This window comes from Spodoptera frugiperda, chromosome 14 (assembly GCF_023101765.2).
Source record: "Spodoptera frugiperda isolate SF20-4 chromosome 14, AGI-APGP_CSIRO_Sfru_2.0, whole genome shotgun sequence".
Taxonomy (NCBI): Eukaryota; Metazoa; Arthropoda; class Insecta; order Lepidoptera; family Noctuidae; genus Spodoptera; species Spodoptera frugiperda.
This window is the reverse complement of record NC_064225.1, coordinates 9671900-9697961: the sequence shown is the minus strand read 5'-3', so window position 1 is coordinate 9697961 and position 26062 is coordinate 9671900. Positions and strand designations below refer to the sequence as shown.

At 37.3% G+C, this 26062-nt stretch overlaps 2 protein-coding genes and 1 non-coding gene across 14 annotated transcripts in view; 1 reads left to right on the top strand and 2 right to left on the bottom strand.

Moving 5' to 3' along the window:
• Positions 1–4250: 4250 nt before the first annotated feature.
• LOC118279364 (6-phosphogluconolactonase) lies at positions 4251–7134 on the top strand. The gene is made up of 4 exons (XM_035599044.2): positions 4251–4478; positions 5230–5430; positions 5719–5999; positions 6368–7134. The coding sequence occupies exons 1-4, from the start codon at positions 4361–4363 to the stop codon at positions 6470–6472; spliced, it is 705 nt and encodes a 234-aa protein (XP_035454937.2). The 5' UTR covers positions 4251–4360; the 3' UTR covers positions 6473–7134.
• Positions 7135–7832: 698 nt separating this feature from the next.
• Positions 7833–26062, bottom strand: part of LOC118279234 (protein lingerer) — a 36888-nt gene continuing 18658 nt past the window's right edge. For 9 of the 12 annotated variants that reach the window (XM_050698361.1, XM_050698365.1, XM_050698367.1 and 6 more), the window contains 18 exons: positions 25975–26059; positions 25291–25382; positions 24811–24924; positions 24365–24532; positions 23958–24042; positions 23260–23366; positions 22746–22826; positions 21870–22085; positions 20704–20791; positions 20252–20364; positions 19706–19804; positions 15860–15946; positions 14946–15072; positions 14400–14503; positions 12815–12934; positions 10536–10571; positions 9144–9244; positions 7833–8362 (listed from right to left, as the gene is read on the bottom strand). In XM_050698361.1, coding sequence (XP_050554318.1) covers positions 9155–9244; positions 10536–10571; positions 12815–12934; positions 14400–14503; positions 14946–15072; positions 15860–15946; positions 19706–19804; positions 20252–20364; positions 20704–20791; positions 21870–22085; positions 22746–22826; positions 23260–23366; positions 23958–24042; positions 24365–24532; positions 24811–24924; positions 25291–25382; positions 25975–26059 — 1812 coding nt within the window. In that variant the 3' untranslated portion in view covers positions 7833–8362; positions 9144–9154. The remainder of the gene's footprint in view (positions 8363–9143; positions 9245–10535; positions 10572–12814; positions 12935–14399; positions 14504–14945; positions 15073–15859; positions 15947–19705; positions 19805–20251; positions 20365–20703; positions 20792–21869; positions 22086–22745; positions 22827–23259; positions 23367–23957; positions 24043–24364; positions 24533–24810; positions 24925–25290; positions 25383–25974; positions 26060–26062) is intronic. The other 3 variants (XM_050698366.1, XM_050698368.1, XM_050698370.1) reach the window with 3 other exon arrangements.
• On the bottom strand, positions 9537–9620 carry Trnal-cag (transfer RNA leucine (anticodon CAG)). The gene has a single exon. It is a non-coding gene; the product is annotated as a tRNA-Leu (tRNA).

Here is a 26062-nt window from a genome sequence, read left to right as displayed (position 1 = left end):
TCAGATCCTAACCTGGTAACTACAGACACCTGCGGAGGTACAATACCACCATATTTTCAAACAATAAAATCGGTGAACATACCTACATAAAAATAGTTGCCGAAGAATTGATAACCGAAAAATAAATCATTAATGATATTTGTTTTTGCAAGTAGCTTACAGATAGTAGATAACACATTTACACATCAACAACTCAATTAATAACTCCTCCTTTTGTAAAGTAGGTTAAAAATGACAAGCCCGTTGAAAGCCTTAGAAAATTATAATAAAACTAGTGGTCGCCTAGTGGTCGAAATTCGACCATATACGATTTAATTTACAATACCACTTAACATACGTTCAAGGATAATTTTTATTTAACTCAAACTCAAACAAACTCTTTTATAAAACTCTATTCATATGAGACGTCAGAATATCATCGTAATGTCTATCTGGGGGCACGGTAGTGCCCCGCCAAGACGAGCCAAGCGAAGCGCAAGCGCAAGGGCACTACCTACCTTTTCTCGAAGCGCTTCGTCGTATTTTTGAACCTTCATAACTTGAGTTTGGGTTATACCAGATAAACAAAATTTTCAGAATATAATGTCAGTGGTAGACTTAATAAACCTCTAAAGTTTCAATTGCATAGCTCTTATACTTTAGATTTTATTGATATCTAAAATACCCCGATTTCGTCACTCACTCACTGATGATCAACAAAATTCTTAAGGTACTTCCTGAAGTCCTAGAAAACTGAAATTTGGTATGTAAGCTAGTAGTAGTACCCAAACAACAAAAAAATCCTAAAACTTGGAACTTTTACCCCCAACTAAACCTTAAACTAGGGGGTGAAAGTTTGTTCGAGACTTCCGCAACTTTTGACGCTAGAGGTCTGAATGCGGCCGCGGAGGGGTAAAAATCTGAAATAGGGAAACTTAATTCCCTATTTTCTGCTTGAGATCTGAAAATTATACACAAGTACATAGAACACAAACTTTTCATCAAATCAAAACATTATCCTACCCATAAGTACTTAGATATGAATAATATTACTACACTTCACTTCGGTAAGTGTTTATTAATCAACCTATACTTTTGAACATAAGCATCGTAAGTATAGTATGCGCCAAAGCCCGCCGCCTGCCCCCTCGTCCCCGCGTAGTAGCTAAAAATAATCGGCCCGTCAGCGAGCGCGGCACCCGAACGCGGGCAGACGCGCGAGGGCAGACGTCGTTGACGGTTGTCTCGCTGAATGAAAAATTTTCGGAATATTTCGGTGATTTAAAAGTTTGCTATCGCGGAGAAAAAAACCATTTGCCTAATATTTAATTGTTAGTAGTTTAGTAGGTAAAGGTTTAGATACTAGTGTTTTAATTTTCATTGATAAAAAGTATTAGGATTACGTTTGCAATTTTCTTATAAATTTAGTAGTTTAGTAGGTGAAGGTTTAGTTAGGTACTAGTGTTTTAATTTTCATTGATAAAAAGTATTAGCATTACGTTTGCAATTTTCTCACAAATTTAATTAAGAAATTCAAAGATTGAATAAGTAGGTATTTGCAATTAAGTAGTATAGGTTAGTAGGTATAATATGTTTATAGTTGTTTATGTAGGTACGACTTAGTGAGAATAATTTGATACGTAGGTCATTGTTTAATTTTCATTGTTAATAGGTTTAACTTAAGTAGTTTAGGATTAGGTACGGTTTGAATATTGTATAGTAGGTAGAAAATTACGATATTGATAGTTGTTAATCTAGTGTTAAAAATAATTTTGTGTAGGTATTTTAGAACTAGGTTTAATAGGCTTATCTACAGGTACCTATACCGCTCATTTCATTGACACTTGTCCAGTAGGTAGGTATAATTTACTTTAAGATTTAATTGAGAGGTTTAGTTTACAGTTTGGCATTACATAGCCTTGTTACTAGGTTAAGCTAGGGTATAGGTATTTCGTTACTTAGATACTGAACATGGATAGTGTAAAAGTTTTACATGAAGTGGAGCTGGGACCCCGCCGCCATCGTGTGGTTAATATGCCGGGAGACGGTTCCTGCCTCTTCCATTCCTTGACATATTTAATGCATGAACGAATAGACGTTGAGATGGCGTTGCAAGTCAGGACTGCTATTGTGCGATATGTTGTAGACCACTGGGACGAACTACAAGTATACTCGCTCATTTTATCTTTCTATCATAAGCAACCTACAAAAAGAAATGAAATCCCACAAAAACATTTCATGTTAAATGTTGCCAAGACGAGACCATATAGCTCGCACTGTCAAAAAGTAATCAGATCCCGTGTAGAGCCAAGTTTCTAACCCTACATGCCCAGACCTAAATCGATAAGCCCTAATTTCACACTCAAGTTACGGGGAAATTCTACAGCCATAGCTCGTACTGCGTAGTTCGTAGCGCGTAGCAGAGTTTTTACGCTATAATCTCGTAGGCGTGCAAACCTTGGACGTAACTGGCGAGTCGGCCGCACGGACTTTTTGCTATTCGTCATATGGGCTTGAGCTTAAAAATCTATTCAATCTTCTAAACTCTTTCCGTGCGGCCAACTCGCCAGTTACGTCCAAGGTTTGCACGCCTACGAGATTATAGCGTAAAAACTCTGCTACGCGCTACGAACTACGCAGTACGAGCTATGGCTGTAGAATTTCCCCGTAACTTGAGTGTGAAATTAGGGCTTATCGATTTAGGTCTGGGCATGTAGGGTTAGAAACTTGGCTCTACACGGGATCTGATTACTTTTTGACAGTGCGAGCTATATGGTCTCGTCTTGGCAACATTTAACATGAAATGTTTTTGTGGGATTGATTTTGACGTTTTGTCAAATACGATCAGATACTATGCATGTGTGTGTAATGTTTTATTTATTGATTTAATGTACTTTATAAGCATTATTTTTGAAAAATATTAGCGTTCTCCACTTCTCCTACACATAAACTATAAGTGTACCAAATTTTATGCTCCTACGTCCGCGCAATTTTCGTAAAAAGCGGTCCAAAGTTTTTGCATCACGTATTAATATATAGATTAGGGTTAAAATGCAGTAAAAATGCAAAAAAAGGTAAATAAATAAGAATAATCATTATTAAAAATGGATGTGTTCAGTCAATTTGGAAGTCAGGACTGCAAGTTGGATATGTATTGCAATTTGGATAATTAAGTGGGTGTCGAACATGGCTATCCTACGGCGGTGATAGCGGACATCGGTATAATGTGAACTCTCGTTGTATGTTCGCCAGGGAGAGTTTGCATGTGCTGTAATCACCCCGTAGTGGTAGAACGTGGTCGACGCCTTTTGTTTCAGTGTATTGTATACTAGCTACTTCCGCGCGGTTTCACCCGCTCTGCTTGGCTCCTATTGGTCATGGCGTGATGTTTTACATCCTATAGCCTTCCTCGATAAATGCACTACCCAACACAAAAAGAATTATTCAAATCGGACCAGTAGTTCCGGAGATTAGCGCGTTCAAACAAACAAACAATCAAACAAACAAACTCTTCAGCTTTATAATATTAGTAAGTATAGATAACATATTCCTATTTTTACCGACTTCAAAAAAGGAGGAGCTACTTACTATGTTCAGATGGTTGTTTTTTTTTTAATTTTATTTGTTCACCGATTACTTCGCCAATTGGGAACGGTTTCCATTTTCGAGAGGGTCCTATTTTCACCAAGTCAAGATCTGATGATGGAATTCTAGGGAAACCGAGGGGAACTTACGAAAATTGTAGGGATTTTAAAACATTAAAATTTGATAAGAGTTTGAAGTGGATCTGCTGATGAAGCCAACAAACAGTCGAGCGAACTCCTCAAGGGCTAACACTATCTTGTATTTGGGTTTAATTATTTTTTATTGATGAGAACTTTACACCTAGATGGAGTGGGAATGTCTTAAAGGGTCTGATGATGAAGAATTGTAATTGTTAAGGGAACTCCTCAACGGTTTACAGTAACTACCTTGTGTTTAGGCTTGTATAATTTGTATTGATTAGTAAATACTTTGCACCTCTACGAATTATAAGTGGTAAAACGGATCTACATACCATTACTAAAAAAAAGAAATTAAAATAATACTTTGCGTTAAAAAAATCTTCTTTCAAAAACCAAAAACTAAAAACAAAATAAAAGGTAATAACTAAAATCCCTGAGTAGTAGTGAGGCAAGTTAATTCAATATGAGAATAGAATGTCAATGAAATTTGTATAGAAAGGCTAAGTATCCAATATTAAAAACAAAAAAGCCAAGTAGAAACAAAGAATGACAAGCCGAAAAAATTTAAGTGACATTTCAGAATTTATTCTAACCTAACCTAGTTTCGCTTCGTTGTATAAAACTTGGAATTATTCAAATAAAATACTCATTTCAAAATGACTACAATTGTTGTTAACGACGAACAAGAACTAGTTACTAAGCTAGCTTCTAAAATCGAGAAGATAGCTAACGATGCTATTGAGAACCGCGGGAAGTTTTACGTCGGGTTTTCAGGTAAGCAATCAAAGGTCATTTTTATAGTTTCAACTTGTATTTATGTATTCATTAATTAACTTATAAACGCTTTTCGTATATTTCAAGTCAGAATTTAGAGATAGGGGAATGTATGGCAAAGAATAAACATATTTTTTTTTATATTTAAGCTTGATTAATACCGGCCGGAATTTAAGCGTCAGATATCCAATAGCTAAGCACGCTTGGTAAATAAAAAACATTCTAGTATTTAAGTATGGAATTAATTACTTTCTACAAATTTTACTTTCGTAAATTAAAATGTTAAGTTCTGTGATTGTATAAGTGGGCGTTTCATTTAACAACCTTGACTCGAGTTGTTATTGATAGCAGAATATTGATTAACTATTTGAGTACTTATATGGACATGCTATGTAATTGTGCTGTCGGGAATTATTTTTAAAGGTAGGAACATAACAATAAAACGACCCAATGACGTCACCATATCCTTTTAATCAGAATAGAGGTAAAAATGTACACCAACAATGTAACTCGTAGTTTTCACCAGTTACGCTAAAGACCTAAGAAAAAATTAGTTTTGTAATACTGTTCCTAATGCCGAACCCATGATTGCAATATTATTAGTTAAAGGATTTTATATAAAATCATGTCTATGATCTATTACTGTAAAGATTTAAATTAAGTATTCATAAGAAATAAAAATTTCAAGCCTTTAGGTATCGAAGTACTTGTCCGCATTACATAATTAAATTCCAAAATGAATGTTTTCTAGGTGGTTCCGTGTTGAACTACCTCTGTGAGTGCCTTCAAACCGTGGACACTGACTGGTCAAACTGGGTAGTGGCATTCTGTGACGAACGTTTGGTACCGGAGAACGATGACGACTCTACCTTTGGCACCTACAAGAGAGAGCTGATCCCAAAAACGAAGCTGGTTGAGCAGCAATTCATCAAGATTAAGCAAGGAGTATCAGGTTTATTAATTGTTTTTTTATATTTTTTTCGCAATGGAATTATCTTCTCACTGATTTCAGACCTGGGATAACAACTTCTGGAATGTTCAGGACTCATCAAAACTATTTTTGTTTAACTGTTTTCTTCATTAACTAAGTTTTACTAATTGTGTTAATAGGTTTATTCCTCGTGATAAATGGAATGTCCTAGATCCAACAAAATAAATTTTGAATCACTAGTTCCAGAGATTAGCGTATTCAAATAACAAATATTTCAGCTTTATAATATTATCTCTTTTAATGTTTTAGCCCAAGAAGCTGCCCAGGATTACACAGAGAAGTTGACCAAGGCATTTGGCAGCGAAGACTTTGTGTTTGACCTGCTTCTGCTCGGCATGGGACCTGATGGACACACATGTTCCTTGTTCCCTGGACATCCATTACTGGATGAGACCAAGTTGAAGGTGGCTCCTATCACCGACTCGCCCAAGTTCCCTCCGGAGAGGATCACACTGACTTTCCCAACTATAAACAAAGCAAGGAACTGTTTGTTCGCAATTTGTGGCTCCAGCAAGGCGGAGATGATTCAAGTGAGTAGTTACAATGGCTTTTTAGATCCCGAAGTTATTGTGTCCTATTTTAATTGTATCACATTCTTAAAATTATACCACATAATTATTATTCTTGTAAAATTTGTGTTTGTGTGTATGTTTGTTACTCAATCACTTCAAAACTGCTGAAGAGATATATACAGGATGAAATTTAGAACAGGTGTAGATTAGTGTCTATAAGAACACATAGGCTATGTTTGTCGTGGGAGAAGCCCAATGCATAAACTAGCGCATAATTTATCGTACACATACGAGAATTTCAACATCGGAAACCTAACAGCAATTATGAAAACTCAAGAATCGGTAGATTAACTACTCTTGTACATAAAATATTTTCATATTTTCAGCGCATCCTGAAGGACAACGATGAGTCAGTGCCGGCGCGCAGAGTGAAGCCCCACAGTGGCTCCCTCTACTGGGTGCTCGACCAACACTCCGCTAAGAACTTGTAGAGCTATACAGGAACGAATTGCCCTATACATATAGTAATAATAGTATATAATACACAGTAGTGTGTATTTGCAATACCTATGTAGTAGGTAAGATTTACATATTATAAAGTAGTTATGCGAAAGAGACGTCGTAAATACACTAAATGATTTTGTCACTTACACCTTTTTTTGCGCTTGAAACTTTATCAAAATCGGTTCTTCCGTTTAAGAGCTCTGATGTTGTAGACAGACAGACATGTTAAGAAGCTTATAAAACCCTTCTTAGTTATTACATTCTAATTCTTTTTTAAAGAAAAGTTTTCGCATAACTACATTCTGACACATCTAAATGCAATGAAATAATTCAGTATATTTATTTAATGAAGTCTGCTATACATTTGTATCGCCATATTGTTTTTTTAGAGAAGTGACTTCTGATTGCTTCGAGAGTTTGTCCGATCCAGAATCGGAGTGTAAGAGTACAAATTTAAAAAAATATACAAATGATAGTCTATAATTATGTATGTACTGAGACATAATCATTCCGACAAAATATTAGTAACTATGAATGCATTTTTCCAATAGAATCTCTCAATAATTTTACTGTTTTCGGAGAAGAGAGCAATTATAAAGTTATTCTATCACATTCCTGTACACTGGTAGCAATAAATATTTTGAGGGTATACATTGAATTTTTATTTAAAAATAGCTTCTGCTAGCGGCTTCGCCCGCGTGTTATTAACCCGTCTTATATTGAAGCACTGATCAGTGCGAGACACAATGTGTACTAACTTTTCATATACCCACAGACGAAAGGTTCCGACAACAAACTGCCTCTACCGCCGACGCATCAGGTAACGATATTGCTGTCTGTATACCAATCATATTTTAAATAAAACTATTTTTATCTGACGGACAAACAAACTCAGAATACAATGACTGATCATCATTATGTTATCGTGATGGTGATTATGTTGTCTATTTGTTTTATTATATTAATGTCTATTTGTTTTATTATTCCAGAGCATAGGTATCCCAAAGTACTATATATCTCTATTCAAATCCGTCAATAAATTTATTTTGAAAGAATAACAAACATCCCATCGTCTAATTATTAGTAGCTTCTGCCAGCGGCTTCGTCCGCGGTCCCGGGATAAACTGAACTAAAATAGCCTGTATTTTTCCGGACCATAATTTCAAGATGTCCTATTATTAGTAGAAGTAAGATGGAAATAAATCGTAAAAACGGATTTTTTGACTAAAACTACTTGTTACAAAATAAGGTAGGGTTTCAGGATGTATACAAATAAAAAGACAAAATTAATTGACTGATTTGTGATACACAAACGCTGCTTTATAGGTAAAAATAAAATAAAAGTCGTTGCAAGTTCCAATATGTGTAATCCGTCATACTTTCAAATGCCCGCGAGATCATCACAACTGCATTCTTCCACATATAAAAGAGCTCGACTATTATACTCGTTACAATTACGATTATCGTCCTATGACATCTCTTTAATCATTTTTTAATAATAAGTGTTAATTACAAAAAGTATGTCAACTAAATAAAAAACTTCGGCGCGCATAGCGTACCAAATGCTTACATACATATACATACTTTATAAGATATACATAGCACTAGAGGTAATTTCTTTTAAACAATTGAAACCTATGATAGCGGACTTAACGAATGAGATGGTGCATCGACGTCGCCACGACGCTTAACGAATAGAATACATAATTATATTGCATCACTCTACCACGACTTCTTGTTCAAAAAGAAAAATAACGTAGGTATGTGACGGCGGCGATGCCTTTACACAATGAATTTATATAGTAATGCTGGTTGGGTGTCGCGTGTTATGTTCAGTATTGAGCTAGGTATACATCGGAGGACCGCCCGACCCGCGCCTGCAACAAACAACAATATGTTAAACAAATGCTTGTAGGACCTTAGTAACCTTCTTAAATTAATTTAAAGCATTTTTCTTGAATACTCCGTCAGTCTGTCTGCCATTGAAGCAGTGTTAAAAAGCCAATAAATTTTCGCTGTAACGGCAGGAAGATTGTGTAGAAGATCATGCTTCAGCACGAATGAGCCGACTCAACCGGAGTGAAGCAATGCTTGCATTTTATTTCATCGTGTGAGTGAGGTTATTCGAGGCTCAACTACTCTCCTCCCCAATTTCCCCAAACCCCTAAATCCCTGATTCCCAAAAGGCCGACAATGCACTTGTAATTCTACAAGCATTACGGGTGTGTGCTGAAGTGTGTGCTGCTTACCATCGGGTGATCTTTGTGTGGCTCGTATGCTTTAGAAACATCTAGATAGTTACCGATTTTGTTTGACGGTCGACATCAAAACGTCAATATCAGTCTCAGTCCAAATATTTTGGATTCAACTAAAAATCACGAGTTACTCACGTACATTAATGGAGAAAATCTCTACTAATTTCAAGTCATAGAAGCAGAGGGCGGGATGGGCGCGTTATGCCGCTAGGGCACGGTCTAACGCTGCACATGATAGGCCTTCTGTGACTAGAAGCTATTAGAGCTTATCATTAATTTATGTGAGTAAACCGTGATTTTTAGTTGTGTGGAGTTGCCGTGATAATCTTAGATGAGTTATTAATTTCGCCCCTAGAGTCCTATGAGGTATGTTGTAGGGAAAGAGTAGTATGTAATGGTGTACCTGTAGACTGGCTAGTTGGGCGCCCAGTAGGACTGCGAGTAGCTCGGCTTGCTCGCGGCCGGCTTACTGGACGACGCGCGACCGCCTCCTGCACCGCTCTCCTGCGACGGAATAACGTACTTGTTAACACTTATTACAATAACCCACTACTGTAAACACATAGCTCCTGTTTTACAGTGTCTGAATAACCAATGGATACATCTGTCATAGAAATATGAAGAGAAACAAGCCCATAGTCATAGCAAATTGTCTTGATCTGCTAGTACATGTAATTATTAGCCGATTTTATTATAAAAATAAATAAAACAGTATTTTAATGTAATAAAGATTAAACATATATCGCTAAGTAATGTGTGTGTGTAAAAAATACATATAAAAATAGTACAAAAAGTCTGTCAGAAGTGGGATTCGAACCCACGCCCACAGAAGTGGACTGCGACCTGAACGCAGCGCCTTAGACCGCTCGGCCATCCTGACATGTGTGATTGTGGCGAAATTATACATCAGTATTTTAACATGAGTAAAATTATAATAAAATTCCAAAAACATTATAAATAGCACAATATTTTGATTCTCAACAAAATTTCAAGAGCGTCACAAACTCAAAATTAGCACAAACAGAAACAATATATGAATTAAACTAAATAAATAGGCGAACATTCAAACAAAACAATAAATAATCTGACATGCAATTACATATATGTAAGGCGGGTAGTAGGTATATTAGAAACTTTATATATAAATACGTAGCGATAGATAATTAATAGACATAATGTTAACCTTTTCAACATACATATTCATTTGATAACTAGTCAAATTTAATACTTTATGAAATACCAATTTTTTGCTTTTTAAACCACGACGGTGGCAAGAAAACACACGGTCCACCTGATGGTAAGTGGTTAACGTTACTGATAATAATTGATGACGCGTGACGTCAAAATAATTTTGCGTCGAAACGAATTGTATCGTCTAATTAATGATTTTATTTTATTAGATTGTATCATTAATCAATTGGAAAGAACGAGTGAGTTATTTCACTACAAGAGAAATAAATTCTGAATTTACACACATTTTACCACAAAAAGTCTTCTGGGAACATTCCCCAGTGACAGTGATAGAGACGAGTACTTTGACGTCTAATGGAAGGATTTTTTTTTTTAATTTTCCTCTTTGTTTTAGTTTTCACATATTTACTTATTACTTAAGTTATTATCACTCAATCACCAATAATAGTAGAAGTTTACATTAGTGTAAAATTCTTAAATTTAAATATATGTATTGTTATTTAATAGTAAAGATATTGAAAAGGTTAACACAACAACAAGTGCACACAACATATATATAAATATAGTGCATTAATAAATATGTATGTATGTATATATTACTTACCCGCCTATTATGACTACTGTTCACCCGTACATCCATCTACAAACGAAAGCAAACTCTAAGAAATATAATATAAAATGAAATAAACAACTCAACGAGATCGCATGCATAAACAAAAATATCACTTCTTTGGTATTTTGTCCTGTATTTGTTAATCTTTACAATGAGTCCTGGATTACATACACAGCTTTTATATTGAATAAGAAGTCATCACTCCCGTTGGTTTAAGCCAGAGCGTGTGTTAGACGCTTACTGACTAAAAACCACCCGTTCCTACTCCTGCCTTATACAAGACTTGACTCACTGACTTAAAGTCCTATGTCCAGCCCCTAAAGGGGGCAGAGGCGAGGCTAGTCTAGCCCGCGACGCCAGCACGATTGTAAATATATCACATCTTTTTATTCTCTGAAGGGATAGTCACATATTATAAATTCATCTCTTGATGGCGCAGTGGCTGAGCAACTGCCGCATAGATCTTTGTATGTGTGATATGTATGAAAATTTGCATATTTGTAAATGCACTCACGGCACAGGAGAAACTTACCTCAATTATATTAGGAATCCTTTGACCGTTTATGACTCCTATAGCGTCTCTCAAGTAAGAGATACTTAGCGTGAGGACCTTTATAATCTAACACCTCACCAGATTTGCGCGAGACACAAAAACTTAATTGTGTCTCGTACTTATTGCTTGAACGGTCTAAAAATAATGTTGAGCCTACCTTTAATTTAAGAACATACACTAACTGTTGTTTCCCATATTTTTAAGATTGTCTGTATGTATCTTAGTTGGTAAGCCTTAATAAATAAATGCATAAATACAAGGCTGGTAATAACAGGCATTAAACATTTACATAAAGATAGGAACGGGCTTATGATTGAAAATTCAGAAAATACTATTTATTTATTATAATAATGATATCCAGAACTCATTGAAAGAAAAAATAATCTCAGAGCATATAGGTAACAGACAATTTTGTAATTGTATCAAGATAAATCAAAGATATCAAGATCGCGCCTTTATTTCCCAGAAGGGGGAAGATAGCCGTTTCATAGTCTTTAGGGTACTGTGGCTAAATTACTAAAACATAATTCTAGAGCTTAATTAGTCACTTATTTGTTCTCACTCGTAGGTCTAGTGGCACAAAAGCGATTATTGAGCACCAGTATAAAAGTTGGTCTTATATTATATTTGTATTTTGAATATGAGAAACAAAGTTCGTAGCTTAAATTCGTAACTTAATTTTATTAATTATGCACATGAAATAAGTCGCACATTGACGATCGACGATCAAATCAACGGACCACGTCATAAATCCTACATCGCATATATGAAGAATGCAAATAAACATGGATAAAAAATCCCAACAAACAACAGTTGGGCAGAAAGCCCGCCAGGCACGATCACCTCGTCTAGTCAGAGGATCTTCCTTTTCTTAGGGAATTTAACTCTCTATTACCTAAACAAATATGATGAGAAGAAATCTGTTACCAAAGACATAGGTAACAGATTACACAAAATCTTGATGATATTGATACGTGGTAATTGTAAAAGAATAGTTGGCATAAAATTGACAAATGCTTGCATATTAAAAAAATTAAATTAAAAAAAGTAAAACAAAAATGCTTGCATCTTGCTCAGAAACATTAAAATCCGGCCGCGAAGCGGCAGCGTTAAATCTGGCTATTATTTGTGAAGAGTGTTTCTAATTTACTAACTTATACAAATAAAAAAAAATCACTAAGCACGCACAGTTATTTAAAAAGTAAAATATTTAAAAAAATATATGTAACTGTCTTATACACCTTTGTGTAACCCTTATGGGAAATAATTATATAAAAAATGATGTTATATTAATATATCAATATTTAATAAACTCTATAAAGACCTATATGCTCTAAAATTATTAATAAAACCATCGCGTGAACATGCTGCACTCATGTGATACAATAAACCATTGCAATCTAACAGATGCAAGTTACGATCGCATCCTAAACACTGTATTTTACACTTATATTGTTGCAGGTCAAAGACAGACTTATATTATAAAATAGCAGATTTTTGATGAGTGTGATGTGTATTTGAAGTTCTGATAAAAAATTATTGAAATCGAGAAAAGCTCGATTAGTTTCAAGTCACGCCGGGACTCTTAGCGAGTAGCGTGTGTTTTTATTTACGTAAGATTTTTTTCTAATTAAAATTTTTTTTTTTTAGATTATGTTTTAAAAGTTGATCAATGTTATAGTTTGTGGTGTGAGTATGTACGTGACGTGTATGGTACCTGATGCTGCTGGGGCGCGTGGTGGTGGGGGTGGTGGTGGGGGGGCGCGGGGATGTACAGGTGGGACGCGCCGCCGAACGGGGGCGGGGTGCCGCTGTGGAACGACGCCTTCTCGTAACTCTACAACATACAACATACGACATACAACTTACGGCACTCCTACCACACATCACATCGACATCTCTACAACTATACCTAACCCCCAAAAAAGCCGGCAACGAATTTGCACTTTTTTGTGCTTACTATGTCTGTGTTTGACCATAACTCCCATTAAATCAATGTCTTCAAGGCCCAAGAGAACAGGATGCCTATAGGCTTCATGGTCAGCCACAAGGCTTAACACCAGGCGAGTTAGCGGTCAAACGCCGACTCCTTTGGTGTTGAGGGTGTCCATGGGCGGCGTGGACTGCTTACCATCAGGTGATGCGTTAGCCGACCATAATGCATAGAAATCGCAATTTGAAAGATTGAGATCTATCAGCGAGCACTGATACCAAGTCTCCGAAGAGACGAGATGGTAACTAAATGTATTCTACTGCCTCCACCACACGACCAGTAACATAATTCTATCCGCACCCCTTTTGAATCCCCCTAGGGGACCCTCAGGGGGTAGGCTTAGTAAAAGCTTTTGTTAATAAAAGCATAAGCTAAATGTTTGTTCACCACACTAGGATTTTGGCCTACATGATGATTTTACCAACACAAATTTCACATACACATCACACCCAAACCCGGAACAATTTGTTCCGTGAGGGAATCGAACCCGCAGTAAAATATTGATTAATGAAATTTAAAAACATTGTTAGTATAAAACATAATACATATTAAATATAACATCATTTATTTAATGTGATCCCCAAAGGGTAAGCAAAGGTGTACATACAGTTAAGTTAATGAATGTGCAATTTTGTTTTTTGTTTGTACTGGACCCATTTCCAAGTGTTATTTTACAACCTGATCCCAAGACCCAAGCTCAGTATTCGCAATTGTGATCACTTGACCAGTGAGAGTACATGAAAAGTAACTTCAATAATAATATTCAGTTGTCGCAAAATATATTCATGACAACTGTTTTTTGTTTATTATGCTACAAAAGCACTGACAAAATATTACACGACGTAAAAAATATTTCGACGATTTGAAAAACCAATACAAATATACAGGTGTGTTCTTGTTTCTAGTGGAAATAGCATTTTTGCAACACAATTTCAAAGCAAATTCTTCTTCATAGCATTGTATTTTTTGCAACTGGGTCTTTTCAGTCACGAAGTCTTAATAGAACGCGAAGATGGGATGGAAGATTATCTTCGATGAAGTGCAACATATTGAACAAATTGGAAAGAAAATCATTCGCGTTCCATTAAGAGTGTGGTAAGTAGTGTAGTACGGTAAAACAGGGTGAAGAGAATTCAATGGGTGAATAGACACAGAGGAATGAGGAGTATGTTAGAACATTTTCCCAATATTTATTCACCCCTCGAATTCTATTCACCCCGTTTTACGGTAGTCCGATTGCAGTGTGGTAGTGAGGTAGTGTTAGTGTAGTAGTGCTAGAGTGAGGTAGTGAGGTAGTGGTGGTACTCACGTTGACCTTGTTGAGCGCGACGTGCGTCTTGGCGTACATGGCGTTAGTGAGATCCGCGGCCGCGCCGCCTGCCGACTTGCTCGCCGTCCCGCTGTACGGGCCACCTGTACAACACACAAACAAAATCCATTATATTTACTCCCCAAATTGTTTTATAGACATTAGATCTTATCGCAAACTATTATGTGGATCTTGTTCTTCCTAGATTCAAAAGTCAATCAGTGGTCAGTTCAGACAGAGTCAAGACGCTACGCGTATACTACACCATTTAAATGATGATGGTCGACGCAGCGCGGTGTCACTGGCGTCTTCTATAATCGTCATGTCGTTTCTCGGCGTGAGCTGACTGACTCTTAAAGTCTTCAATATAAAATCAACGTAAAAGTATTTATTTGTGAAAACAGGATAAATTACAAGTTGTAGAGTATGCATGAAGTACTTCTACATGTTACGTTTTGATTGTAGCGAACATACTGTTTCTAGATGTTAGAAAAAAGGTAAATAGCGTAATATTAAATTATAGTAGTAATGTGAAACTGCACTGACCGGGTTTGTATGAGTCCTGTGCGTCGTAGGGTTGTTGCTGCGTGTATGTGGAGACCTTGGCCTGCCCCGACACGCCGCCCACGCCGCCCACTCCGCCCACTCCACCCACGTTGGAGCCACCGCCGTACTGGAAATGTTACATTCATTATTATACTAGCTGCATCCGCGCGGTTTCACCCGCTCTGCTTGGCTCCTATTGGTCATAGCGTGATATTTTATAGCCTATAGCCTTCCTCGATAAATGCACTACCCAACACAAAAAGAATTATTCAAATCGAACCAGTAGTTCCGGAGATTAGCGCGTTCAAACAAACTCTTCAGCTTTATAATATTAGTATAGATTTTCTCTATGTCATTAATAACACTATCGGAGTCACTAACGAGGCAGTGAATGTTAAAGTTCTATTATCATCTTCATTATCTCAGCTGCAAGACGTCTGCTGCCTCATATAGACCTCTCAAAATGACTTCCAAATCAACCGGTCAAAAGCGACCTACATTCAGTAATGTTTTATCAGCTCCAGTTCTCACGTGGAAGAGCAATATTTCGGCACGAATGGTCTGGCTCGACCGGAGTGATAATAGCCTCACAGAAAACCGACGTGAAACAAAGCTTGCGTCACCTTATAGGTTAGTTTACCGACGATCCAATCTACCGTCTCCTATTACCTTTAGTAACTCCTCTAGTGCTGCGTGTATTGCCTACCATTAGGTGATCAGTCTGCTATTTTCCTATACCGTAAAACGGGGTGAATAAGGATCGAGAGGTGAATAGGGTCAGAAGAGGGGTGAATAGGTATAGGGAAATTCTTCATAGTATCTATTCACCCCTCTTCTGTCCCTATTCACCTCTCGATCCCTATTCACCCCATTTTACTGTACCATAGAAAAATCAATAAAATAAATATACTCACAGTGGGGTAGACTCCATATTGGTACGTGGTGGGTGGAGGTTGGTACGCGAAGTAAGCGTAGCCTGGAGGTAGCGCTGCCGCGGGGACCTAGCGGACAAAACATTGACGTTTATTATACTGAATCATATAACTTACTTTAAAACTACATTTTTGTATCATACACCAGAGCTACTAGCCAAATTTTACTTAAGCACTTGTTTACCGAGAGAGTAGAAAACTCAATATATGGGAACAGCACTGACAAGAATCATAATTTAATGGTTGACTGTTAAGGAATGCCACCCGGCATTATTCGTATGTTATATACAGAAGTGTAAATAAATAAATAAAAAAATACGTCAATCCTATATAATTTAGTTTTCTACTCTCTCGATAGACAAGCGCTAAATCCAATTTGGCTCATAGCTCTGGTTTCCAAAAGGTTGATCAACGATTTCATCATATCGTATGCCCGATTTTACCAACTTCTCCTAGAACCTTTGAGATAGGTGATATTTAGCGATATTTTGTTTATTAACTAACGTAACAGAAGAAGAAAAAAGTTAGTTACGGTGGTCTGTCACGCTTATTAACTTTTTAGTTAAGAGGCAGTTTAGGGTGGGTTGGTGGAAACGGCAATTAATAAGTTCAAATAAAATGTATTTCGTAAATGAAATCGATGATAAACATGTTTTTTTGCTTTTTTTTTCAAAGCAAATTGATTTTCACAAGACATTTTATTTTTTTCAAAATATTTGAGTTTTGCGTTGATCAACCTTTCAGAAACTGAAGTTTACTCACGTAAACTATTCGAGAGAAGCTCTACTAATTTCAAGTCACATCGGGACTCTTAATTATCAGCGTGCAATAAATAGAGCTTTCCTCCATTATATCACGTGAATAACTGCCGTAGTCAGAGACATTAAACGATTACTTAAATTATTCCTTATCAATGATTTAGTTTAGAAAACAATTGGTAAGAACTGAGCAACCATTCAATAAATCTGAGTACGGCGGTAAGCCGTATGCTTCAATTAAATCTAAATACTACCGCCTACCAAAGGAAATCTATACTAAAATTGTATATGTACCTATGTTTGTAAGTTTGTAACGGATTGACATAAAAAGTAGTGTACGATTTAAAAATTTCTTTCATAATTTGAATGCTACTTTATCACTGATTATAAGGGTCAGGCCTCGATTGGAGTGATGCCACGGCCTCACAGAAAAATGACGTGCAACAACGTTTGTCTTGTGTTTTGTCGTGTAAGTGAGGTTATCGAAGGCCCAATTACCACCCTTCCCAATCTTCCAAATCCCCGATTCCCTAACAACCCTTAAATTCCTAACCCACAAAAGGCCGGCAACGCACTCTTACGCCTCTGGCGTTTCGGGTGCCCATGGGCGGCGGCGATTACTTACCATCGGGTGATCCGTCTGTTCGTTTACTGGTTTATGTCATAAAAAAAATATTGTAATTTCCCTGATTTTTATGACGTCATTTCTTGTATCAGCTTTCATGATTTTATTTTTCTAATGAATCAATTAATAAAATAATGTTATTTTAAATTATTTTGACTACTGAAACGTCCTAATACTAAGGATTTGAAGTTTTGACAATTGGGTATTATCCTCGGTCAAAAATAAATTATTACAACTTTTCAATACAATAAAATATTAAAAAATAATCACACTCTCATTCATAAATTTGATGAACTATTTAATTTTCAATTTTTTCTAGCTAAATTTCTAGAAATAAGTCTGCTATTTGACGTCAAAAACTATGACGTCATAACGCACTATTTCATACAAAGTTCATAGAAAATATAGTTTTTAACGTTTCGAAAAAAGTATTGAATTTGACTAGTAGGAAACTAGCCAATTATACTGAAGATAAAAAGAAAAACTAAAATGAACGGTTTGTTGCAATTCTAATCCTCGTAGTCTCGGAGTTCAACTGACTGAAATTCGGTCCGGTGATCGGTTATTTATTTGGGCCGTAAATCAATCAAGTTTTTTAACCGAAACGCAACGTAATTTATATAAAAACTACATCAATACCCTCGTCTCAAATCTCCCAACCTCCAAAAGGCCTGCACGCATTTAACTCCACACTGGTGTTGCGGGTATCCACGTGCGGCGCCGATTGCTTACCATCAGAGGGTTTAGTACGAGAGTTTATTTTATGTTTAACGAAATCGAACTGTCTGCTCATTTGCCGGCCTAGGTTACTTTGTAAGCTTAGAGAGTCTAACTGAATATTTATAATAGTATCGCTGGTATAGTTAGATCACTTATGAGTGTATGGTAGCGGTACAGTGGTTGGGCGTGTACGTGTGTACTTACTGGAGCGCTGAGCGGCTCAGGCGGCGGGCCCCTGCAAAATGGTCAGCCGCGTCTAGTTACTACTAGAAGTCACCACTACTCCTACTTAGCTAGGCTTATATAGCTCTTAACTAATGTTATTCTAGTGCTTGTGTCGACTATGTAAGGTGTAACAGATTGATATTTGGCGAAATCAGTAAAAAAAAGTTGTCGATAAAGTTTAAAATTGGTAATTACCAGTTAGATTTTAACCTATTTCTTGTACGACCGATATTAATAACGAATGTTCATCAATAGCTTCTGGATCGATTTAGGTTTTATCTTAGCTGTAATTTGTCAACTATTTAGTCACTATTCGTGTTAGATTCACACGAATAGTGACTAAATAGTGAGTCGTCATTGAGCGACTTGGCTCAATGTTACTATCTTTCTACAAAATTTGTATAAAGTACCTGTTGATTCACGTTTAATTTAAATAAATAAATAAAAAAATTCAATACACCTAAACTAAAAAAACCGACCTCAGTTAAGAATTTGTATTAAAATCTGTTATTAATTTCGTCTGTGCCGACTAGACGGAATTTCAACATTATAGCTAATAGTAAAATTAGCTAAAGCTACTAGTTATCGAGGAACATTATGTTAGAAAACTCTGGTGTGATCTGGTAAGTTAATCTTTGCCTAGCTTTAATGAAATAAATAACTGTTGACAAATCCTCGAAACATCTGTTCCACCTTACATACTTTGTTTTGTATTAAATGTATGTTTATGAAGGCTTAAGCTACGTAATGTTACTTATGTGTGATCGTATTGCTTTACTATAATACAACTGTTAATCTTTCACCTATGAAATTACCCATTTAAGATGATTTTTTTAAAGCAAGAATGGCAATTTCATAGGTAAATATATTATGTAAAACGTGTATTGACTTTACTTTGGTCTAATATTAACTATCAATAAGTTAGGTAACAATACAGATATAGGCTTTTTAACTAGAATGCATTTACTATGCGAATGCTTTACATTTGAAATGTATTTATTTATTTCTTCTTCAAACAAATAACAGTAAATGGCAGACTTAATGCGGAAGCGGTTGATGCGAAGCCAGAACAAAATCACAAAAACACAAAGCGCAAATTAATGTATCGTTTTGAAAACATAATTTGAATTCCAAAGTAAAGTCAACATACGTAATATCCGACGGGAAACTGAAGCTTTTCTACTGAGGGAGTCCATGGCAACAACTAGCATATTTTTGAACGAGTTGTCTGTGATCTGAGTATGTTCTAAAATTGTGATCACAGAAGGACGGAGAGCACAAAAATCTTAAATTTTTTGAAAGTATGTGAGTTATAATACAACATTGTTAAAATGTATAATTATATATAGCTGACTTTTATCCGTACACCATACATTTGAAGATTGTTTACGCATGGTTATTAACCGACTTCCCAAAAAGGAGGAGGTTCCCAAATCACCTGTATGTTTGTTTAAAGCTTCAGTTTCCCGTGTGTATGTTAGTAGATATCGCAGTAAGTACCTGTTGCGGCGACGCAGCGTCGGTCCGTCCGAACCGTTCGCCGGCACTCAGGCCGAACGTCGCGTCCCGACCGCCGTAGCCCACCTCGTAGTAACCTCCCTGGAACGAGTTAACTTACTATTATTTTTGATACTTTTAAGAGCGCCTTTAAATTGAGCGTTGATCCAACCTAGGCGTCCGCGTGGCGCAGACGCCGCGCTAGCGTCGCGTTGACGCGGCGTTATCGCGGCAGTAAAAAAGCAGTGCGCCTAAAATAGGCCGACAAATGATACGCTGGACCAAAGCTCAATTTAGAGGCGCACTAATAGTTAATGTTATAAGGAACAAAAATAATATAAGTTTCCATCATTTTAAACGACAGTTTAGCTTAAACTTTAGTTAATTTATCTCTTATTCTATTGACAAATTTTGATATTTGAATGACGACTTACAAGTCTGGATTCAAATTCGCCCTCTAGTAAAGTTAAAGTGTTTTTTTTTGCAGATGTTGCAGTTTAAGTAGTTTTTCACTGTTTATGGAATAAAAAGGTATAGTAAATACAATACCATATGGTGTGGTAGACTGGAGCGAATGATTTGGTCGTCGTACGGCGCGTACGGCGTCGCGCCGGCACCGTACAGCGCTCCTGACGCGTAGCCTGATGACCCGTGCCCTGATACTGGGGGGGAAAGATATTATATGGAAATTATGTGAGAAAAGGTACTATTGTTACATTGATGTAATAAGTGGTATGTAGAAAAGAAGTCAAAACATTTATTTAGAGGCCGAAAAAGAATAGTGCCAATGTCTATCAGTGAAATAAAGGCAATTTTTTAGGCTTTTCTAGAAAACTTTGTACCAAATACTAGACCAGAAATAAAAAAATGGTTATAACATACAGATTTACACAATTATTTACCGCGACGAATTCAATAGAATAATTCGATCGATCATTTAAGGCATCTAAGTCTTAACACTAAAGGAATTGAAATGTATTGAATATTTATAGTGTACATACCTGTGGTAGTTGCTACTTTGGCTGTGGAGGTTTGTGTCTGCGTCGTCGTGCTAGTTAGACTATTACTTGACGCTACTGAGCTTTCGTACTGAAACATACAGATATTATACTTACTTTTATTGAAATCTATGTACAAAAGTAGAGATGACGGAAAGGCAAGTATTTTCTTTGAATAGACTGGCAAATATGCAGACCATCTGATGGAAAGCAATCGGCATCGCCCATTGATACCTCACAACACCGATTTACAACATGTTTTTTTTTTTGAGCATTTAAGATTTTGAGGATTGGGGATTTGGGGAGAGAAACAAAATTATCTGGGGGCACGGCAGTGCCCCGCCAAGTCGAGCAAAAAAAAAGCGGCACGGCCGTACCATCCTTTTCTCGAAGCAATTCGGGCCTTTTTCGACCCCCTATAATTCGGTTGTGGATAAAGCAAGAAACCTGAATCTTCAGTAACTAATCCGGCATTGTATAAACACGGAATATTTAAAATTTCAGTCAATTTGAACCAGTAGTTTAAGAATGACAACTTGTTAAAGTTTCTAAATTTTGTCACTCACTGACTCACCGATCATCAAAAGTCCAAGGCACTTCTAGCAGACTTAGAAGCTTCATATTTGGAATACATATAGAGTTTAGTGTCTTAATCATGGGAAAACTTAAATATTTTGTAATTTCGGTCCAGTTTTCCAAATACACCAACTGCATAAATAACTTTGTAATCCCATATATTTATATGGGATTATCGACTTGGACATCGCATGAAAACAAAATGAATATTACAATATTATATTAGATTCTTTAGTCTCTCGCGCCTCACGCGATTGAAACTCTCGTTCCTGTTGGTCGCTGGCCCGTCGTGCTGTGTAGTGTGATACATACTAATAATCAAATCAAGCGATGTCCAAGTCGATCTATTTGTTTAAAGCGTTAAATATTTTTAATATTGGCATGATAATAACTTATGTAATAACTTAAGACAGAAGGTCCTTCAAGTAGACACTAAATAGATTAACCGACTTGGTATTACATGGATCTCACAACTTTTGACGGTAGAAAGACTGAGCTGCGAGACTTGGGTTTTTTACAGGATGTTTTTGATGGGATTTACGTTTGTCTGTTTAATTATTGCCTCTTCATACAAGAACATAACCAAAACATACCTGTGCGTTCTCCTTGGCGGGCTGCTTGGGCATGGCGGGCGTGTATGGCGCGTAGGGCGCCGGCGTGTACAGCGCCGAGCCGGCGTAGGGCGCGGCCGACGGCGACGTCACGTACGACGACAGCATGGGCCCGTACTGCGACAGCCCGCGCGCCTCGCCGTACGTCACCGACAGACCCGCGCCCCCGGACAGACCCGCCGCCGTCGAGTTCACCTGCTGAAAATTAAGATTTATTGAGTACTAGTTTCAAAGTCTACATTTCTATTCTCTTCAATAGGCTAGTTTCCCACTAGTCAAATTCAATACTTTTTTCGAAACGTCAAAAACTATATTTTCTATGAATTTTGTATGAAATAGTACGTTATGACGTCATCAGATTTTTACATCAAATAGCAGACTTATTTCTAGAAAATTAGCTAGAAAAAATCGAAAATTAAATAGATCATCAAATTTATGAATGAGAGTGTGATTATTTTTTAATATTTTATTGTATCGAAAAGTTGTAATAATTTATTTTTGACCGAGGATACTAACCAATTGTGTATATCAACCAAATAAATATAATATAAGGGAACGTCAACGGTTTGACGTTTGTCGAACTGTCAAATTCAATTGACAACATTAGACAAGCGACACTTCCACCCTCTTCCACTCGAGACCACAACGCGACCGGTACATCATATTCTTTCGTATTTGTATCTCTTTATTAGTAAAATTCTATCTAGCCAGAAATTGATAATAACAAGTATTGTATATTTGTATTAGTAACATTAAAACTAATTAGTAACTTGCAGAGGTGGTTTCATTTTCCTTACAATACCATCATCCTAATCGGTCAATAAGATGATTGACAAAAATATAGATGAGTGTAGTTACCTGCGGTCCGTAGACGTTGGCGCCGTATACAGGCGGGTGGTGCGACACTGCGTGGTGGTACACTGCCTGCTGGCCCACCGACTGCAGGGGGAATAAAATGATGTATTAACAATACCATAACAACAGTCATTACTATGGATGAATGTAAATAAACGAATTATGCAGACAATAATATACTAATAACCCTTCCTTGGCAGTCGGGTAAAAAGCCGCCCTTACAATTTCAAACCTTCACACATGATACCTAACATCACTATGATTGGTTACCAATGTCATGTTACGTGTTGTCCACTTTCAGATATATCGTAATGATGGATGACTTTTGAATTTAGCATTGATCACGTTGCACGCAACGAGGGTTCAGCCACAAGGAAGATCCCAGATGCGTTGGTACGATGATATCCAACGAACAGCTGGCATGGAATGGATGGAAATTTCTATAGAGATGGCAGATAGTGAAGGCGGCCTTCACCCTAGCTGTAGAAAAAGGCTAAAGAAGAATATAGTAGTGTACCTTGGGTCTGTGGTGTCCCTGCGGGTGCGAGTGGTGGTGCGGCGCGGCGCCCGCCTCGCTCACCGACAGCTGCTTCATCGACCCCGCCAGGGACGCGTCCAGGGACGCTGCGCATTACATTATATTACTCTACATTTCTATGTACAAACTATACTATTACACAAATAAATTAAACATATCTGTAAAAAATTACCCTTAAAAAAATATCAAAAATTACTATTTACCCCTCTCTCCACCATCCTAATCCCAGATTTCCCAACAACCCTTAAATTCCTAGCTCCCAAAAGGCCGGCAACGCACTTGTACCATTTTTGGTGTTTCAAATGTCCATGGGCGGCGGCGATTGCTTACCATCAGGTGATCCATATGGTCGTTAACCGGCTTTTTCCTTAAAAAATCTGTCAAAAGCCTCTATCTCATGAATTTGGATCCGGAGACCCAATTCCTCCCTTCCCAATCTTCCCCATCCCCGATTCCCGAACTAAACTAAATTTCTTTTCGTTTCTTAAATTCCTAACTCCCAAAAAGCCGGCAACGCACTTGTAACGTCCATGGGCGGCGGCGATTGCTTACCATCAAGTGATACGATTGCTCGTTTACAGTCACTTATTCCTTAAAAAAAACATCTCTTAAAAACCTCTCATGAATTATTGAAGCCTTGATAATAACTTATAGTTATAATAGTAAGCCAAACTTACAAGTAGTGTTTGTGACAGTAGGTTCTGACGCGGGCGCGGGGACACTGACGGGCGTCGGCTCTACTGACGATAGGTTCTCGTTTAGCTGCAAAGGGGACATATACTGATAATACTAGCGGAAACAAATAATAATCAATAGATAGGTTTATAACACGAGTTATAGATTGATAGAAGTAATTGATTGGTCTTGTAAGATATTTCTTGTTACTTGAACATAATACAATATGTAAAATACGCGAGCTTTCAGGATACATTTCCAATCGATCTTTAGGTAATGTACAGGAATGCAATATACTAGAAAGAATTTACGCTTTCTCCTCTCTATGAAATACTATCGTCACCTATGTTTTGACTTGAAACTTAAATTAAAATCCTTTGTAAAGTATGAAGTATGTAAGGTAGGTTACCATATTGTTAGTGTTGTTGGCGTACGTGTGCGGGGGCGCGGCGTCGGGGGAGGGCGAGACGCGCGGGGGCGCAGGCTGAAGGCCTGCCGGGGGCGCGGCGGGGGGCGCGCCCGCCGGGGGCGCGGAGTTCACTACCGCACTAGCACTCGCCTCCGTACCCGGCGTCGACTGGAACCACAACATGTTACTCTCAATACTCGATAACCTTAGCTGTTATACACAACTCCTAAATTAATATACCTACAGATCGCAGTGTTATAATTTCTTAATACAATAAAAAAGATCGACTTTCAGATAAACAGTAAGCGCCATGCCACTGAAAGTCTGGCAAATGGAACAGTGACGCGCGACAATAACTCTAGCAGAGTCCGTTTCCGCATAAATACAGTATATGAACATCCATCATTGCGCCCATAACTAAATAGAAATAACGAAGCTGTACGCACCGGTTTGGGTGTGGTATTGTCCCGCAAGGCCTCGGGTTCGAGTGCCCCGAACTGTACATCGAGGAACATCGCGCCGTCCGCACCGCCCGGCATCTCCACCGCTGACGATGGAATCTATACATAGGCAATCACAATATTAGTATTACCGACATAAGCATATATTCTAATTTATACATGGTAAAATGATAAAATAAATCTTCTAACCCCTAGCCTATTGCGCCAATCGTGGCTGAACGACATTAGACAAGGAACCTTAGGCTACTTTAAAATAAACACATGTTGTTTAGGCTCATTAGATAATATGTACAAATCTCCTGATGACAAGTATATATTATTAAAAGTGTGTTGTATTACTTTTATCGTCATTATCATTGTGTATTTCGTAGAAAACAAACGTAAGAAATGACAAGAAAGTTAAAGAGAGACATTATGATAAAATACAAAAATATCTTGGCACGGTTCATGGCAGGTATATAGTACCTTGGAAGGCGGCGGTACTCTCGCCCGCTGCGGTTTCCTCTGGCTGGACATGTCTGTGGACCCGTATACGCCGTAATTCGATGTGTATACACCTGCAAACACGTCACGTATTATATCTATTATTATCATCTTCATCATCAAGAGCACGTGACAGTCCACTGATGGACTATGGGCCTCTTACTAAAGAGAAGTTTGACAATATCTCTAAACTTCGCAAGGAAGTTGAGATCGCAGTTTAAAAGGTTCAAGTTTAGCAGAGAACATTGATGCTCGATCTCTGTTCAATATGTAGACATTAGCCATAAAGATAGAAGTATGACACATTTTTAATGGAACTTATGTCAAAGTTTTGTATGTTGGTAGTAAACAAATCTCCAGATATTTTTTTTAATTGTTGTCTCACACATTCTCACTAGTCTCGTGGATGCGTTTCCAAACATACAATTTCACATAAACACCCAGACCCGAAACAACAATATGTGGATTATCACAAAGAGTTGTTCCATGCTGGAAAGAAACCCGCTACCTGTTGCACAGCAGTCAGGTGCCCAAACACTGCGTCAACCGTGCAGTAAAATTTAAAATGACCGTTAGTCTTTATGATAGTTATAGATAAATTAAGTATGACAGTTACGATTGTAAATAGTAGGATTATGTATGTATATATAATGAATGTGTACTCACTATTGTCATGCCTTTGTGACTGTTGCGTGAGTTGCGATAGGTACTGTGACTGCGCCGCCGTTAGACTGCCGGACATACCCATGGGCTG

Excerpts from the sequence above, each read along its gene's own strand:
- LOC118279364 (XM_035599044.2), top strand. The coding sequence starts at position 4,361 with ATGACTACAATTGTTGTTAACGACGAACAAGAACTAGTTACTAAGCTA. Across the intron at positions 4,479-5,229 it reads GTTTTACGTCGGGTTTTCAG|GTGGTTCCGTGTTGAACTAC; the intron begins GTAAGCAATCAA and ends AATGTTTTCTAG. Across the intron at positions 5,431-5,718 it reads GATTAAGCAAGGAGTATCAG|CCCAAGAAGCTGCCCAGGAT; the intron begins GTTTATTAATTG and ends TTAATGTTTTAG.